This window comes from Metopolophium dirhodum, chromosome 9, assembly GCF_019925205.1.
Source record: "Metopolophium dirhodum isolate CAU chromosome 9, ASM1992520v1, whole genome shotgun sequence".
Classification (NCBI taxonomy): domain Eukaryota; kingdom Metazoa; phylum Arthropoda; class Insecta; order Hemiptera; family Aphididae; genus Metopolophium; species Metopolophium dirhodum.
Window position 1 is genome coordinate 12079147 of NC_083568.1, and position 19465 is coordinate 12098611.

At 31.3% G+C, this 19465-nt stretch overlaps 1 protein-coding gene and 1 pseudogene across 1 annotated transcript; one reads left to right on the forward strand and one right to left on the reverse strand.

Moving 5' to 3' along the window:
• On the reverse strand, positions 1 to 1573 carry LOC132952460 (uncharacterized; annotated as a pseudogene).
• A 1423-nt stretch (positions 1574 to 2996) lies between these two features.
• On the forward strand, positions 2997 to 8822 carry LOC132952462 (glutathione S-transferase 1-like). Its single transcript, XM_061024773.1, has 6 exons — positions 2997 to 3055; positions 3397 to 3511; positions 3598 to 3656; positions 7254 to 7398; positions 8262 to 8426; positions 8510 to 8822. The coding sequence occupies exons 1-6, from the start codon at positions 2997 to 2999 to the stop codon at positions 8792 to 8794; spliced, it is 828 nt and encodes a 275-aa protein (XP_060880756.1). The 3' UTR covers positions 8795 to 8822.
• The last annotated feature ends 10643 nt before the right edge of the window (positions 8823 to 19465 follow it).

Here is a 19465-nt window from a genome sequence, read left to right on the forward strand (position 1 = left end):
TTAAGCAGGGAAATTAGAATTTCGAATGTTAAGAAGAGAATTTAAGGATGATTCAATTAAGGCCTGAAGGGTAAAGGAGAAAAGGGAGAAAGTAGAGAAGGTGAACTTATAAAGGATTCAGATAATTTAAGAGACAAGGTGTGCACCCAGGATAAATCAGTTGGGTTACACACAGGAGTAAGATTTTGGTTTGATTGTAAGTTTAAATAACTACCGTTTGGGGAGGAATAGTTTGATTCCACTGGTAGTGGATTTTTTTTTTATTTGGTGGAGGCGGGGTTTGAATTTAGTTTTCCCAGAGTTAAAAAAATGATGATTTTCATGTAAGCTGGGGAAATTTTCTTCACGAAGGGAGGTGTTTGAGTTTAAAATTTCTGAAATAGGAGGCTGGCTATTTATAACATCAGAATATGAAAAAGCAGTAGTATAACAATTATTTTTCTTAAAAATGATGGCGTCTTTATAATAAATATTTTCGTTGGCAATAATTTTTTTTATTTCTTTTTGGGTAGACCATTCCTGGCAGCTGCGATCCGTGGCTAGATGAAGTTGCTTGCAGAAAAGACATACCGGGTCGGTGGCTTAAGAGTAGGGACAGGACTCAATCGAGTGCTTGGTTTCACCGCAATGGTTGCATCTAGGACTACTACGACAGTATTTTTGAGTATGTCTGAAACGTAGGCAGCGGTTGCATTGAACGGGGGACCGGATACTTGGCTTGACTTCGAAAATCATGTTGAAAACAGAGTAACCGATGGATTTTTGGGGCAACAAATTTTAGTTTAATAATACGAGTCTGCACGATATTTTCATCTTATTTGATGTTGATACGCTTGAATGCATCATTAGTAACAGGAGACTTGACACCTTCGAAAAACTCCGATTCCGAGATAGTGTTATCTAATTTAATCATCCCGTACGAAAAAATGAGCGTAGAAGGTATGCAAGCATTGTAATTATTTTTTTTTAAAATATTAGAATTTAGACAGAGGTTACCATTGTTGATTGTATCGAAAGTGATCTTAATTTTTTTAGAGCCCGCGGGCTTGATGTTTAGAATGCCCGTAAAATTCTTAGAGAAGAATTTAGCAGCTCTAATAGAATGCCAGTTTCCTAAATTTGTATTTTCATCGAAACTCTCAATTAAAACAATTACTGGCCAATATAGTCAGATGAAAAAGATTGTTGTAAACTATTGACATACTTATTATTATTAGGGGTATTATCGTATTTTGTTGTGGAGAGGCTCGCTCCGGTGTTATCTGTTGGATACGAGGAATCGGTATCGAACTCATTAGAGGTTAAACCTGGACGATTTATCGGTTTGCAGTGAGAAATTATTATAATCGAAAGCCGAACTAGATATGTCAGATACGTTTAATGATGGAGGATTGTCGACTATTTGTTGAAAACTTGATGAGACGGGGCTGGACGGATTTTTAAGTGGCTTACCGTTTTTACTGACTGTCTGAAATCTAGAACTTGTGGCAGAATTTTTGGCAACCGTGGACTTGAGTTTATTACATGCTTGATTCAGGCTGGCATGGTTTGCGCCGCCCAAAGCCGTCGGCATAATGGAAACTTAATTGACAACTGGATCGATATAGCAATAACGAATTAATTTTATCACACAACGACTGCGTGAGCACAGCTAATAAACACTATAATATTATAATATATAATGATAAACATAAAGTTGAATAACATGTTCATTTCAAATAACGTAAAATTAAATTATTTTTTTCAGGTGATGACAGAATTCAAAAGTAAATAACTTACATAGATATTGTACACGAGATTACTGATTTCGTTGATTTCCAACGATTTAGGTTTATTTAAAACGCGTCATAAATATTGTATACCCAACAGCTAGGGAGGGGTCGGAATCCCAATTTCTTACCGGAGCGTCTGGGAGTAGATGAGCATCAACCATCAGCTTTTTTTTCCTGATTGACAATGTGGAGGCTTTGTTACCCAACTTCCGTATAACCAGGTGGTATGGTTTCCCCCAGGGATCGTTAGTGACCCGTGAGCACAGGTCCAGCCAACTTTTTTCCTTAGTTTTCCAGATTTCTAGGCACAGACTCTTCCTCACCATCGTATACTCAATATTTACGCCGTGGCTACTTTTTGATCCATTTACCTCCTGAAGCTCGCTTGATAGCACCCTTATAAAGTTAGCAGCACAACTATGACAGACACATATGCAATACGCCCAACAAACTTGTTGGTAACTTGTTGGACATTGTTGGATTACCCCCAGACTTTGTTGGACTTTATTTCTGTTGGTAGAGCTATAGACACTTTTGTGCTGCCATCTATACTCCAACAGCACAACTTTACGTTAGCGAAATTTCACTCCTATAAAAAATGTCCAGCTTGATTTGTTGGACATAGTTGGATCACTCTGAAAATGTGTTGGACATTATTTTAGCCAGTAGAGATTTTCCAAAGTTGTGCTCCCAACAGCACAACTTTACGTTAGCGAAATTTCACCCTTATGAAAAATATCCAGCTTGATTTGTTAAAAGCTCTACCGGCTAAAATAATGTCCAACAAATTTTCAGAGTGATCCAACAATGTCCAACAAATCAAACTGGACATTTTTTATAAGGGTGAAATTTCGCTAACGTAAAGTTGTGCTGTTGGAGTATAGATGGCAGCACAAAAGTGTCTAAAGCTCTACCAACAGAAATAAAGTCAAACAAAGTCTTGGGGTAATCCAACAATGTCCAACAAGTTTGTTGGGTGTATTGCATATGTGTCTGTCATAGTTGTGCTGCTAACACCCTTTCTTGATAGCTCCGTTTGTGGGAGAAACCCGTAGCGCAACTCCGCACCTGTCTTTGAACTATCATTAGACTGGTCTCTTATTGTAAGGGCCTGGTATTCATGGAGGAATTGAGGCGCTGTAAGCTTTGGCCATTCCATCCGAGAGCACTGTGGCTCTTGTGACAGGATCACTGAGGTTTGAGAGAACCAGTGTGTTTGAAGTGATGAATTCTGAAAGAGCTCTCCCGTTCAGTAATGACCAGATGGATACAACAACGCTCCAGTAAAAGATGACGTATATGATAGAGGTGGCGTTTCCCCTTTCGTAGGTGGAAGCGTTGCTGGGTTGGCAATAAGGAATTCGTGGCTTGAGTTCCCATATACTGTTATTGGTTTTGAATCCCCAGATATTATTATTCACGTTAAAGTTACCAGCCAGGATTACGCCCCGTCAGGCTCAAAGACGGAGGAAATGGTGGAGGTCGTCAAAAACAATGTGGAGAGCCTTTAGCACTTTGTCTGCGATCGTCATAGCATCCATAAGGTCAAGGGTTTCGTATTTTAAGTACCTACCCAATATTCCATTACAAGTATATTGTTATAATGGTATGTTTTTTAATATTATTGCAGAGATGTGTTGTACTTGTACTACACTTCTGGCAGCGCACCATGCAGATCCGTTTTGTTGACTGCCAAGGCTTTGGGTTTGGAATTGAATTTGTTAACAGGATATATCGAGGTAAGTTTTCGAAACAGTTTATTAATATATTGTATTGTAAGTACTTACGCTGTATGGTTTTAATCATAATCGTTGATATTTTATAGCTATATCCTGAATACACTTTACCCACACTGATTCAAGATGATTTTGTTTTATGTGAGAGGTGAGTTTCAGTTATGATATTTATTAGATAACGATACGAGTTATAATTATTGAATGATATAATACATATAAAATCATATTTGGGGTACTGGTACACGTTACTTGAAATACAAAGATTTATGTACTATTTTTTATTGGTATATAATAATATAATTTGTTCACTTAAATAGCACGATAACTGTTATTATATAAACGTAAATTTTTCAATTGAGTGAGTGCATGTGTTGTATTAGTACGTCATTCCTGCCAGCATTCATGGGGAATCCATCATTTTGCCCGAGTTGTTGCCAGATTCAACCACGTAAGTCCGTCAGCAACCAGGTGCGTTGTGTGAGTGGCCACCCAGGCCGTCGGATTGCAGTGCTCACCGGGCTGGACCTTCACCTGCTGTAGATTTAAGCACTTTTAAGTTCACTCTAAGTTGTAATTGCGCCCTGTGGTCATTTCACCAGACCAATCGGACCACAGGGACCCCGGCCATTAAGGCGGTTGAAAGTGGGTCGTTTTTTCGAGCATTTAGACCAATAAGCAAAAGAAAAAAAACACACTTCTAGAAGTCCAATTTTCATTTTGAAAAAATGTTTGGATTTGTTTACTCCTTGTCTGTGTTATGTAGGAAATTAATTTTTAATTTTATGTTTTTTAGTAACAATAAAGTAAAAGTGAATTTTGGAAAAAAAAGAAAATTAATTTGGTACTATATTAATTAAACAATAGAAAAAATCGAAAATCCATTTCCTACATAACCTAGAAAACAGAATAATGAATTTAAATGTGTTTTCAAAATTAAAATCGGGCTTTTGGTACTGGGTGAATTTTTCTTCCGCTTTTTGGGACTTTCATAGCCACATAGGAGTTGAAACATTTTCAATTGCAAAATATAGTGACGTGTGACTGCGCGTAGGTACGCTATACCGATTTCCGAGAATCTTAGCCGCGACTATTATACGGGCGATAAGAAATCAATTACATAATATTATAATGATACACAGCTGCTAAATAAAATATTATTTAGTATATTATGCCATCGTGATTCAGTCCGTGCACTATTTGTACTCACTGCCAATTTTATTTTCTTGTGGTAAAAATGAGTAATTGGCGTTTTGGTAATAAAAAACGAGCTAAATTATTCATAAGACGAAAAAAGTTGAAACACAATTTGGCAAATTTACAAAAAAAAAATGAAGAAATTCAAGAACTCGGCAATGACGACAGCAATAACGTTTCAGAAATAAGCAATAATCAGTTAAAAAGTTGTTCAAAAATGCGATATTATAATTATTTTAAATCTCAGTGGTATTTTAGATTCTGAGCGAAGCGATGAATGTATTGATTTCACAATGATGTGTGTTTTTTTTTTTATTTTTTTTTTTATTTTTGTGTCTGTCATCACCTTTTAGGACAGTAAATGTGCTTGGATTTTCTTCAATAGTAACTTTTCTGATAGGAAAGTGAATCTAGTTGGTACTTTGTGGGGTCAAAACTAAAAATTTCCCAGTAGTTTTCACAAGCGACGTGAAAAACAAAAGAAAAATTAAGGAAAAAACGGGAATTTTTACGCAAAATCGGTTTTCGAGAAAATCGATTTTGGTTTTTGGTGTAACTCTAAAACAAATGACCGTAGAGACATGAAATTTTTACTGAATATTTATATTAGCATTTTCTATACACCATAAAATCTACAAAATATTTTGACTCTTTTTGAGCTGTTTACGGCCATTGTCAGTTTTCAATTTTTTTAGTTTTTTTTTCTATAAATATCAATAAAAATTTATCTGTTGAGTAAAAAAGCTTGAAAATTTAATAGAAGGCTCCTAGGTTATTGTTTCAAAGGCAGATGAAAAAAATTAAAAATCCTTAGTCACAGTTTTTATTTATAAGCATTTAAAGTTCAAATTTTGACAAAATACGGAAAAATCACGAAAAATAGTAAATTATTTTGAGTTGAGAATTCATAAAAATTTTTCTTTTTAAATCTAAGATTTGAAAATGTAATATAAGATTACTCATAAGTTTGTCTACCTTTATCAAAAAAAAAAAAATGTCTAGAAGAAACTTAAATTAAATTTTTATGAGCGTCTGAAATTTATATTTTTACAACATTTGATATTAACTCGATTTCTCATGTAACAATTTTCTTATTTTATTGTAATTAAAAAACGAATGACTGTAGATACATCTATAATTATTTATTTTGTTTTTACTAGACACTTGTTACGTTGATGTTTAATTTATTATTTAGGCGTCTATCATTGGGTATAGGATCAACAAAGTTCTTTTTATGGGCGTACGTAATAAACACTGTTCAGTTTGCCAAAATAATGAAAATAGTGAAAAAGAATCACCATTTCATCAGTGTTTTAAAAATTGGAATGGGACTTCTACTGCCATGGAATCCGATATAATTGTCGAGCGATTCTGTCAAAGTGTGACTATGCATAATTTAATATATGATAAATTAATTGGAGATGGAGATTCAAGTATAATGAAGAAGTTAACACTTTCTAAACCTTATGCAGATTACGACATAGATGTAAAAAAAATAGAATGTATGAACCATATTTTAAGAAACTATTGTAATAGAATTGTAGACATGTCAGCTCGTCGTAAAAGTTCTTCTGGAACTGTAGTCCCGGGGTTTTTAAGGAAAACATTAAAAGATAGAAGGCTTAAATTAAGGTATATTAAGAATATAATATATAATTATACATTTATGTAGCAATATAATATAATACAAGCAATTGTTTTTTTAAAGACTTACTGTTGTCAATATATAATTTATAATGATTATGTTTTTGATAAAACTATGAACTAGGTACATTATACTTTATGTAAGTACGATGTTGTATAATTTAGTTTTGTCAATACAATGCGCGGTGTGACGGTAATAAAATTATTGTTGAACTGTTTACTGATAAAACGAAATAATTACGCGTTCGGGGAACTAACGCACACCAATGATCAGTTATTACACACACACTCACACAGCAATCCCAATGAATATAACATATTGCCTATACTCAACCCCTAAAAAACGGTCCACTTTCAACCGCCTTAATAGTATGTGCATAGATTTATATATATTTATAGACTGTTGAAGTCTTATTTTTTATAATAATCTTGAAGACTTAATTTGTCCATTATTATGTTAATATAGTATTAATTGCAATTTTGGGAGTATTATGTATACATCACGGATTTAGAGTCTTATATTATATTGCTTTATGCATAATTGAAATCTGTGGAGATTTAGTGAAATTTATGGGATGGTTTATATTTATCACATAATAATATAATATAACTTTTAATGATACTTTTACTTGACTTAGGTATGATACGCATATATATTATATACAGCAGTTAAAATATTCATTTTTTTTGAAAACTGTAACCAAATAAATTCAAGTTAGTGATGTATTTATTTATTTAAAATATACAGACTGTGAGTCCGGACAACGATCAATCGATCTCGATCGTAATATTTTGATTAGGTTTATATATTATACATAAAACTATATAGGACCACTGACTAATAGTACTAATAGAATAATACTGAATAATAATTACAGGTTTTTAATGATCGACGTTACTGTTGCAGCCGTGCAATCATGGTGTACTTGGTTGAAATGTACGGAAAAGACGATAATACACTGTTCCCCAAGGACACGAAAAAGCGAGCGCTGATCAACCAAAGACTGCAGTATGACTTGGGCACCTTGTACCAGACTTTTATCGACCAATACGTGAGTATTCACATCATATTATAAAAACGAATTACTAACAGTCATTAATTTTTCATTGTTGTTTGACACGATGACTTCTTGTTCGGTGTTTTAATTTGGTTCATATAGAGTCACAGGCACATACCACCAAATCTTTCGCAGACGCACTGATGTGTCCTATTACGTCGTATCAATTATTAAATGTTTTACGCGATACCTATACAATTTAACGTCAACCAACTATCATTACCACTCATCATATTATCATTATGCGGTAAAATTCATAAGGGCTTGTCATAATAATATTATGACTATGATTCCAGGAAACTTTTAGTCAAATAAAAAAAAAAAATCAAGAATTAACCTGTATAGTAGGTTACAAGTGGGTTACTGTAATGGATGGCATTACATTTGAATTCAATGTTTTAATATCATTGTATATGAAAAACGGTTAGGTCAATTTTATTGACATTTATATTAAATAAAACTAAAAAAATTGGAAGCTGAAAATATACGTAAACAGTTCAAAACAAGTCAAAATAGTTTCAAAATTCTAATACAAACATTCAGTAAAAAATTGGTGTATTTACGTTCATTTGTTTTAGAGTTACACCAAAAACCAAAATCGATTTTGTCGAAAACCTGTTTTGTGTGAAAATTCCCGTTTTCCTTAATTTTAATTTTGTTTTTCACGGTGCTTTTGAAAACTATAAGAAATTTTTTAATTTAAATAAATGTCCACGGACGACCTTAAAACAAATTTCTCAAAAAATCTCAATAACCATACAATATAATAAGTACAACCAAATCGACGCACTAGATTTTATTTGTATGTATACACGTAATATATTATCAAATTGAATATTTTTTTTTTCATTTCACAGTACATGTGGTTTTTTGATGATGTAAAAAAAACCGACGAAAAAGAGATGAGACTCCACGAAGCACTCGGCTTTTTGGAAACCTTTCTGAAATCTTCCGATTGGGTTGCAGGCGATTCAATGACTTTGGCCGATATATCTTTGGTAGCTTCTATTTCAACCTTTGAGGTATTTTCTTTTTGAATTTTTTTTTACACATCATTATCATAACTTTGGCACACGTTTAACACACACTTTCGTATATTCTTCAGATTTTTGATGTTGATTTGAATAGATACGAAAAAGTCTCTAAATGGCTTCAAAGGTGCAAGACAAAAATTGTGGGATACGAAGATATCAATCAAGTTGGAATAGATCGATTCAAAGCCTTGGTAGACAAAAAATTAGCAAACACAAGTGCACAAAAGGAACTAGTTACCAAGGATGAAGTATTAACAGCGATTGAAGTACTAAGAAAAGCTGTAACAGCTAAGATCATAGATGAAGAATTCTCTGAATCAATAAAGAAAATAGGTACAGCCGTGTCGGTTAATTAGTCATTTAAAATAATTGTAATAACATCTACTAAACACTAAAATAAACTAAATTTAATTTAAATTATATTTATATGTATTTACTTTTTATTTGGACACTTAACGTAGTCCATTTATTACTATGTATTTAAAATAAAAGGTTTTCAAAAAATTCGAATCACCACTTATAGTGATGAAAATACTCTCGGAACAACGGGATCACTATAAGTGGCGACTAACTCTACTTATATTAAACGTACAACGATACGCAACGTGTGTAATGTACTTATTGAAGATATGAAATTCATTACAGAAACTTTAATACAGCTATGAAACAGAATCTCCAGTAATTGGAAAAATATTTAATTCGAAACCACGTGAGATCGTCGCCATTTAAATAATGTCCACGATTGCGCACTCGGTGTAGCTGTATTTCTTACAGTGTGCCTACCACGTGTTGTGTTCGTGTAAAATATCGTATTAATTATACGTTTACAATGATTAATGTTTGCGGCATGTTTTTCCGGTCAAGCGAATCATCGTCAACTTGCCAGCCCCCTCCCCTAAAAAATAATTTCGTGGTAGGTTTGTATTTTAGTGTAGTGTAAATGGTGGATCCTAGTAGCTGGTAAAGATTATATATTTTACCGATAAATCATTAAATTCAAAATGATTAATGACAATATGGTTTATATTTGGTTTGTATTTGGGTTTGTTTTGTGTGTACCTATGGTGGAGCCTAGTCATAGAGTAATATAATTATAATATAAAAGTAGTGTTCTTTTGTAATGTTGAATCCTTTGTGGACACGAGCTTTTGCAGTTTATCTCTACGAGACATTAAAAATATTGTACCATTCATTTTTTTATGCAGCGTTGTCGTGAATACCACAATTGATACCCCAGTTTTTCTTGAGTGATTAGAATGTTGTTATAATGTTTTTGATATTTGATCACTGCCATCTAGGGGTAAATTGCATATTCGATATACCTTTTATGAAAGTCTGATAATACAGTTTGAATAGGTAACGCCGCCACTATATGACTCTATGATCCTAGTAGTTTGTAAAGGTTATATTATATTTGATTAATGTAATATCGCACTGATTAACTCATTAAATTCATCATGATTATAATGCTGGTTGATGGGTGCTGAATAATAAACTTCTAGGTTTTCAATAATAATTTAATGAGTATATTACATTACATTGATATAAAAATAAAAATGAGTGCAGCCATTATAAAAACGAATAATTTACGGTATTGTCTAGTAATTATTTCAGTGTTTCTATATCGTAACCAATTGAATTAGCTTTCTTTAATTTTTAAGAATATGACTAATCGTTAACTCGTTATTTTTCATCAACTTTATTCAAGTTTTCTCAATTCAAAATAAATAAAATCAGTTAATTCAAATTGTAAAGGTAAATTAATCGTATATTTCATTAATTTAACTTTTTTATATAATTAACAACAAATGTTATTGCTATTTATTTTAACGGTGTTGACTGCGCACATAATATTTGTTCGTGAAATTGTTTGTGATGGTGATTATGGTAGTTTGTTCTAAAATAAAAAAGGCACATATGCACATTTTTTATATATTTGTTTAAAACGAATAAAAATATGTCTGCTAAATGCTCCACGTCATACAATATATAATACACGTTTTAGATACGTAAACACTGGGCCCTAAAGAATATAGCTGGAAAGAATTATTTGATTTCGTATATCGTTTGACTAAATCAACGAAATTATGTATTACGTTTGTACTTCAACTATTTTAAACATGAAATAAATATAAAAATAGTCAACTCTCGTGCCTCGGTAACACGAACTTAATACCTCTAAGTTATTGGTACCTATCTCATAAATCCCATACATTATTATACATGTTATCTGCTATCATTGATTTTTTATAACTTGACATTTATATTAACTATCTTGAATAATTTTTACCTACCAACCCAACTAACACTTACCTTAAAGTACGTACTTGGTGACCCTGGCTTAAGATTGTAAGAGATTATATTTTAAGTTTAAAAAAACCTAGGCTCGGCCCGGAATAAAATTCTAAGACTTAAAAAGCCCGGTCAAACCCTTTATTTTATTTTAAAGGCCCGGCCGGTCCAATATCACTACGGGCGGGTCTTTTTAAGCACCGGGTCGGCTGCACCGGCCCTTGCAGGTCTTTAATATATACCTAGTATGTAGGTATAAATATCTTGAATAATTTTTACCTACCAACCCAACTGACATTTTGGGGCGTTCCAATGTACCGTTTTAAGTGCGTACTTGGCATCACTAGCTTATGATTGTAAGAGGTTATATTTTCAGTTTTCTCAAAAAATGTCTTCACCGTTATTCAAGTATAAATGTAAAACGTCATACTTATAGTACTATGCACCGGAATGCCATTGATTTATAATTTGTCACAATGAGAAGATAACTATCACTTTTTATTTTTATTGTACCTAATAGGTATGTAATATAGTATGTAACTAAGTATGAATTTAGATTAATTGTTCATATTAGATAAATGTATGATGTTTATAAGATGAACAAAATACTGTTGACACTTCTTATAGTGTTGACTGGTTATAAGAATCAGATGCATAATAATTTAATTATTAACTCAGAAATTGTATACAATATCAATGATCTAATACGAAATAGATACGAATATTTACGATGTGTAATCGATATATAATTATGGATAATAATATATGAATACATTTTAATATTTAACCATTTCAGGGATCCAATCCAGAACGAAGATTGTTCAACTTTTTTAATTATTCTTTTCCCGCAGATAGGTGCAGCATTTTAAATAAAGAGGATAAAAATGTTTAGTTGTTATTGGTTTTAATTGTACGTATTCAAGTTTGTTTGTTTATATTTAATAATTTTTTAAAAATCCATTAACGGATAACTGGGCCTCACTGAGAACATTTTTTGTAGATGACCAAGGTTAACACCAATAATTGAAAATATTTATAACTCTTAATTTTATGTGCAAGATTAATATTATGACGAGCTAAAACCTAGATCTTGTGACTTAAAATATACAAAAATAACACAGATATGCCAACGATTTTGTTTTCGATTGTAATGTAGACTGTTAAACAAATGCATTTAAATAATATTTTGCCCGTGGATGGATTTTCACCGATGTCGGACCGCAGTACCCCAATATGATATATAATATAATATAGCTGAGACCAGTTAGTAGGAATTCCGCTGAAAGAGCTCGTAGTAACTTTATATAGCACGCGAGTAAAATTTAAAATTTGAATACTTTATATAGAACCTATTCTTCTTATTACATTTTGAAGTTTTCGACTGTACGAAATATTACTTTGCTTAGTGGAGTACGTATAGCATAATTTTTTTTATTTTTCAACACTTAAATAAAAAAATTTAAATCTGATGTAAGTACATTTTTTTGAAAAATTTAAAATAGCCAATTTGTAAATCTTGTTTTTAGAAAAATATTGATTGTAAAAACATTTATCTAAGTCATGTAGTTTATTTTTTAAAACTTTTTTAAATTTCATTATTGATAAATAAAGTTGATTCAGTTGTAAAAAAAAAAACAAATTCAAATAACATGATATTTTAACAAAATATTTATGAGAATTTTTAAGTAGGTAAGCACTTAATAAAATCCTAATTTTTTTTTAAAAAAGTTATTACTTTTCAAATGAATGAGTGTTATTTCAAATATGTTGACATTTTAAAAATTAATAAAAAATAAACCACTTGACTTAGATAAATGTTTTTAAAATCCAAAGTTATCTAAAAACAATATTTACAAATTGACTATTTTGAATTTATTAAAAAAAAATTTAGATCAGATTTAAAATTTTTATTTTCAGTATATGAAAATAAAAATAAAAATATTATATTATACATGTAACGCAAACGTGACTTAATTAAATTTATTATATAAAAATAAAATAAAAATATTGATTAATTAGAACAAAAGTTTTTTACCTTTTTTAACCTAACCTTGTCAAGTCTATTGTTCACACTCTATTATATTAAAACTATTAAAATCTTTCGTTCAATCATGCAACAACTACTAATGAATTGTTGATTTATTTTACATTTAAGTTCTCAATTGTCTTCATGTTAAACTTACACAAAAGATATACATTTTAAAATTCTGTATAATAGCCATCTCTCCACATAATAATTTGCTAATACTTTATAAACTTATGATTTTATATTATAAATATTTAAAAATTGTTGACAAGTCTAGTATAAATAATATAATGCACTAAATATTTCAGACACTAATTTTTCAACCAAAATCGACGATTGGATAATACCTATCTATGAGGCTTAAGAGACGATGGCCATAAATAGTTTATATATATTATCTACTTTTCATGTAAACCAACTCACGAATAGAAATGTAATTTAAATTTTTATGAATTTTTACTTTCAATAGTTTCGTTTTTTTTAAGTGGTATTGTATAATTTTATTCTATTTTTTTGTAATTTACGAATTCGTATTTGTTAAAAGCAATGTTCTGTGATTTAAGTTGTTGACCCCCCAAAAAAAAACAAATAAAAAGCACATATGCATGGCATATTTTATGTAAGGCTTGCTAAGAAAATATCATTATTTAACATGTTTTGTTTAAATCGAATAAATATGCACCTGTTAAAAGTTCCACGTCATACAATATAATACACCATACACGAGTGTGCTTTATGGTAAACGAACACGTAGGTGATTATTCTTATACAAATAAGTAAAAACTAAGTATTTGTGACCTGTTCTATAGAATAAATTATATTCCTATAATATATACTACTTATACTTTATACAGCGTAGATATAAAAGTATAATACATTATTAATCAATGTGTTTATTGATAATTTTTACTTCAAAATAATCAAAACATATTAGAAAAACGGCTTTTATTTCTGGTTGTACCAATGGTTATGCTCTCTTAAGCAGTGTTGGAAATATATAACTAATAATTTATCTAGTTAAAGATAACAGTATTACATTTTATCTACATAAAGATAAATATAGTTATACATAATGGTATCAAGAGAAAGATAAAACCGGCCAGTTCGAGTCGGACTCGCACACGAACGGTTCCGTACCAACATCAGCTATCAACATGTTGGCAACACTGCTTATATTATATATTCTAGAAATGTTAGTATTTTTTGTTATAGTGGTAACGGAAATACATAATCTGTAAAAATTTCAACTTTCTAACTTTCATGGTTCATGAGATACAGCCTGGTGACAGACGGACGGACGGGCAGCGGAGCCTTAATAATAGGGTCCCGTTTTACAGTACGGAACCATAAAAATGAATAGGTTTTTATCTAGATAAATATCAGATACTTTCATGTTTAATTTTGCAAATACTTAGTGATGTAGGTATTAATTTTAAGAAAAAACATAATTTAAAATATATTGAAAATAAAATAGTTTTTTTTTTAAAATATTTATAAAAGTCCTTAATAATAATACAAAAAAGCTGCCTATTAGCCAACATTTGAAAAAAAAAATAAAAATACAAATCATGTGTTATCTGAATATAAAATCATTTCAAAAGTTCTATATTTTAACCCATTACGCATAGGTTTTAAAACTTGTGTTGCCTTGCTAAAACAACCTCTCTAAATTTTATTTTAGGAACACCTCTTTAATAATGAGATAATGGTTCAAAATGTCTAATTCTTTTTTTTTGAACTTAAGATATTGGTTGTAAATTTGCATTATCGAAAGTTTTTGTCACTGAACCAGTGGTTATTAAAATCAATTTTATTTGTTGTACAGATGTTGCTATAAAATAAAAGTTTGTTTTCCGTGTAATAGGTATACAATATACAGAAAATTATGTAGATATAAATATTTTTAACTTTCAAATTTGAGAGGAAATATGGGTGGGACTTAAAGGGCTAAGCCTCCTGAAACATTTCAATAGGGTGCTCCCCAACTGCAGGCCAAACATTTCCTAAATCTGTTTTAAGCTTATGCAATATTATCATAGTAGGACTTCAGCTCCAAAAAGTATTTTTTCTATACATTTCGATAAACATATTTCCGTATGGTCGAAAACTTACAAATGTAATACAAGGTTCCATTTTTAGGTTCAATCCGTTTCAAATTTAAAAATATTAATTAATTTAAAAATATAACTAACACCAAACGACAGTTTTTATCTAGGTACTAGTATAATATTTTAAAACTTGGTTTATCCATAGTTAAATTGTATGACAATTATTGAACATATTTTTAACCTTAAAATAAGATTCAAGTTAAGAAACTAATTAAGTTCGTGTTCTGAAATAGTTGGAAAAAAAATGTATATTTAACTAATCATTCGACATTTAAAAAATACATATTAAAATATATTAAAAGTTAAGAGAAATTTTTAAATTGGATAAAACAACAAACAATTTATTGATCAAAGGATTGATTTTAGATAATGATATACCTCTTTCTTAGAACTACTAAGTCATATTTAGTTTTGTTCAATTGACGTTGATCAAAATTTCTCGTACTTATATGAAATACCTGTTTTTGTCAACAAAGATGACGTGTGAAATTCTTCCACACTTTTTAATTTACCATTTCCAGTCTTTAATATTATTGATATAATATCTTATAGATCGTTGTTTTTCTACATAATTTCTGTTTTTATTCAAATTTTAAATTTTACTCGTGGATTACATATAATTGTTATAAGGTCTGAGGGTGACCTACCGACTATTCTAGGCTATATTATATAATATATCGTATTGGGGTGTGGCGATCGGTGAATATTTACCCACCAGCCAAAATATTATTTCAACGTCCTATATTATAATCGAAAACAAAAATAACGGAACATCTGTGCTAAAAACATGCACAACAACCACTGAACAAACAGATAGCAGAAGGGCTTATAAAAGTCAGTGGTTCTCGCATTCTCTAATTATTGTTTGTCGCTAAAAATCGCAAGAAGTTTTACTGCGAGGACACTTTAACACTGTCTTTTTTTCAAAATGACTTCAACTTTATTAAAGTATAAGGTCGTCATACTTATAGTACTATTTATCGGAATGACATTGATTCATAATTCGTCTCAAACAGGAGGTAATATAATTTTTATTTATATAGTATAATACAAGGCTTGAAACCGTTATTAATTTAATTTAATTTTTTTTGGATACTGGTTACCAGTTTTATACCTGTTGTTAGCGGTAACCAATTACCGGTACTATATTCAAAATTACAGGTTACCGTTCAGTGATAACCGCTTCAAAAAAAAGTCGGCTACTAGTAACCGATTAAATACCGGTTTTCGAAAAAAAAATTGTACTACACCTTTGTACCCGTATACTTAATACAATATTGTTGTTGTTATAAGAATCAAGCTATTTTTAGATTTCCCACTACAATATACTATGAGGGAGACCGGGACTATCGACTATCGAGTACTGTCATTACCAACCAACGATATCTTATGTTATAGGTAGGTAGGAAATAGAAATGTAGAATACCAATTATTTGAATTATTATTACAAGAATTTAGACTATGCAAAAAAAAACGTAGATATAATAGTAGGATTTAAGAATATTTTCAAGAAGTTATTATTTATTAAACCATTAGTAGCTACGAATTTATAATCATTTATGTAGCGAAAATAAATTAAACATATTATTATTATAGTTCATACAATCATACGTAGTCAGTATTTATAAATACCGGTAATCGGTTTTTAACTGGTTAAAGCATATTACGTTATTATAACGTTTTATGTTAGCTGAAAAATTGTCACGGTAACCGATAACCGGGAGTACAAATAGGTTTATAATAACGGTAACTGATTATAGGTTCCCCAAAATTCCGGGAAATTACCGGTTTTCGGTAAAAACCGGTAACCCGTTTCAAGCCCTGGTATAATATGTATTTAGTTTAGATCATTCATATTAGATAACTGTATAATGTATTTATACATGTACCCTACTTACATTATACATAATACAGATCACAATGCTAGGATTGACAGGTTTTTACGATAAAAATCAAATTATTTTTTGTATGTGGTGGATGGTGTGTTGGGGTTCAATGTTACAATAGCAATATTGAAAATGATGAAAATGTTTGATTGTTTGGAATTAATAAATTGTACGTTTTGAAGTTTATTTTCTGAATTTATAATACTTATAAAAACGAATCATACATAATATGCATATTATGTATTTTTATTAATTTGAAAATTACGAGGCACCTCATATTAAATGTTCAATCTTTTAGAGCTAGTGAAATTTTTTTATTATAGTTATATAAAAAAATAAATGATGCTATAATACAAATAGATTAAAAAGTGTCAAAATGTTTTGAACATTATCTCATATACAACCATTATAAAATGATCATTTGGTAAAAATTCAAATTACCTATCTATAGTTAGTTGTTACCTATTGTCTATCGACCTACTTCAAAATATCGAAAATCGTTGAAGGAGAAACTGTTATCTTATGGTTGAATATCCATCGTAACGATTTGAATTTTAAACGCTCATAGAAACTGTATGTGACTTCCGGTAAATTGTTCTTTATTATTAGGTATAGGAAGACAAACATATAATCTTCTCATCACTAAGTTCACAATTAAAATATGAAAAATACGTTTTCGACGTAGGTACCATAGTTTATATTTTTGACTTAACAATTTAAAATAGGTACCTAAATAAATAAGAAAATTCGTATTAGAAAAAGCTTTAGTCAGTTAAAAAAAATATATACATTTGTTTTGTAGATAATTTTACGGGAGATCGACTGTTGGCACTAAAATTAAGCCTATCTTATTCTTAATAATATTATTTATTCGTAATTTACGCAATTATTCAAAATAACACTAAAACGGATGATTTTTAACGTAAAATTATCGGTTAAATAATAAGACATATTGTAAAATCCAAAACGTTTTAACTACGGTATAACATACGATAAACGAAAATTAATGTCTATAACGTATGAATTCTAAGTACTAATAACACCGTATTATAATATATAATGATAAACACAAAGTTGAATAACATGTTCATTTCAAATAACGTAAAATTAAATTATTTTTTTCAGGTGATGACAGAGTTAAAAAGTAAATAACTTACATAAATATTGTAGACGAGATTAATGATTTCATTGATTTCCAATGATTTAGGTTTATTTAAAACGCGTCATAAATATTGTATACCCAACAGCTAGGGAGGGTTCGGAATCTCAATTTGTTACCGGAGCGTGTGGGGGTAGATGAGCATCAACCATCAAATTTTTTTCCCTGATTAACGATGTGGAGGCTTTGTTACCCAGCTTGCTAGGCACAGACTCCTCCTTACCATCGCATACGCAATATGTACGCCGATGCATCACTCTGGAAGATGAGTCTTGGAGCGGACTTAGCACATAATCCACCCAACAGGAATTCTCGTTATCAATGAGGTAGTGAGTTTTGATATCTTTGATGACGCAATCTGTTTTCGAAGTCAGTAGGCCAGATCTGCACTTCTCCTATCGTATGGTGCTCAGATTTGGTGCGGCGTCATTCTGATCGGGGATAACAATGTGGAGAGCCTCTAGCACTTCGCCTGTGATGGACACAGCATCTATACTCCGGCCCACAAGAGTCCATACGTAAACTGCGCATCCATACTGACATCGCGTACGTCAGCCGGCCGAATTTTCTCCAACCATATTGCCATTCCCACCACTCAGTAACGTGAATACAGTGGCTCATAAAAATACGGCTAATTAATTGCGTTTTGAAGGTGTTATATGATTTTCCATATTGAATAAAAAAAAACCTCGTAAAAAAATACGTTATAAACTTATAACGTAAATGACACAGAATACCAGTTATAAAAACGAATTAACATAAAGTCGAATTTCGTAAACGTGTTTAGTGTTTACTGCTGTCGCTACGTATGCCGGCTGGCTTCCGATCGGAATGATTCGGCGTATAGAAGGGGAACTGATGCGCAGCGATGGACGTGTTTTTACGTATGGACTCTTGTGGTCCGTAGTATATGTAGGATTATAGATGATTGCGATAGACCACCCGATAGATTGAACTTGTTGTGATTGTATCTACCGAAAAGATTGAAGGAGTCGCGGTTATGCAACAAAATTTGCATGCACGATTAACGTTTCAGAAACGACAGTATATGACAACGCCTACTTCCAAGATATAGGCAATTCAACACACAGCCCAACGATGTGGCGGTTGGTAGCAATGACGCGACGATGGACAACAAGGAATCGAAACGCCCCGAAAACGCGTGGATGGAAGGATACAAGTTATACAATAGGAAAGAGGATTATGCAGCTTAAGTTTATGGAGGGGGTCTCTCTGTGATCGGATCGGTATGGTGCAATGACCACAGAGCTTACAACAATTGGATATAATCTTACAACTAACTTATCCTACGGATTACGGAAGTATGTCCAGTTGTCACGATATCCATTGAACAATCCAGAGTGTCCACGCCTCAGTGAATGAGGTGGAGGTATATATGGTTGGCCGATCCACAGCGTATTGCAACTAGACGACCTTGGCGGCCATTCACACAACGCACAATAGTTGCTGGTGGACTTACGCTAATGAAGAATGATGCCAATAATGACGCAGATGATATTGCAATGATCACCGTACGCTCAATTCTTATTGAATAT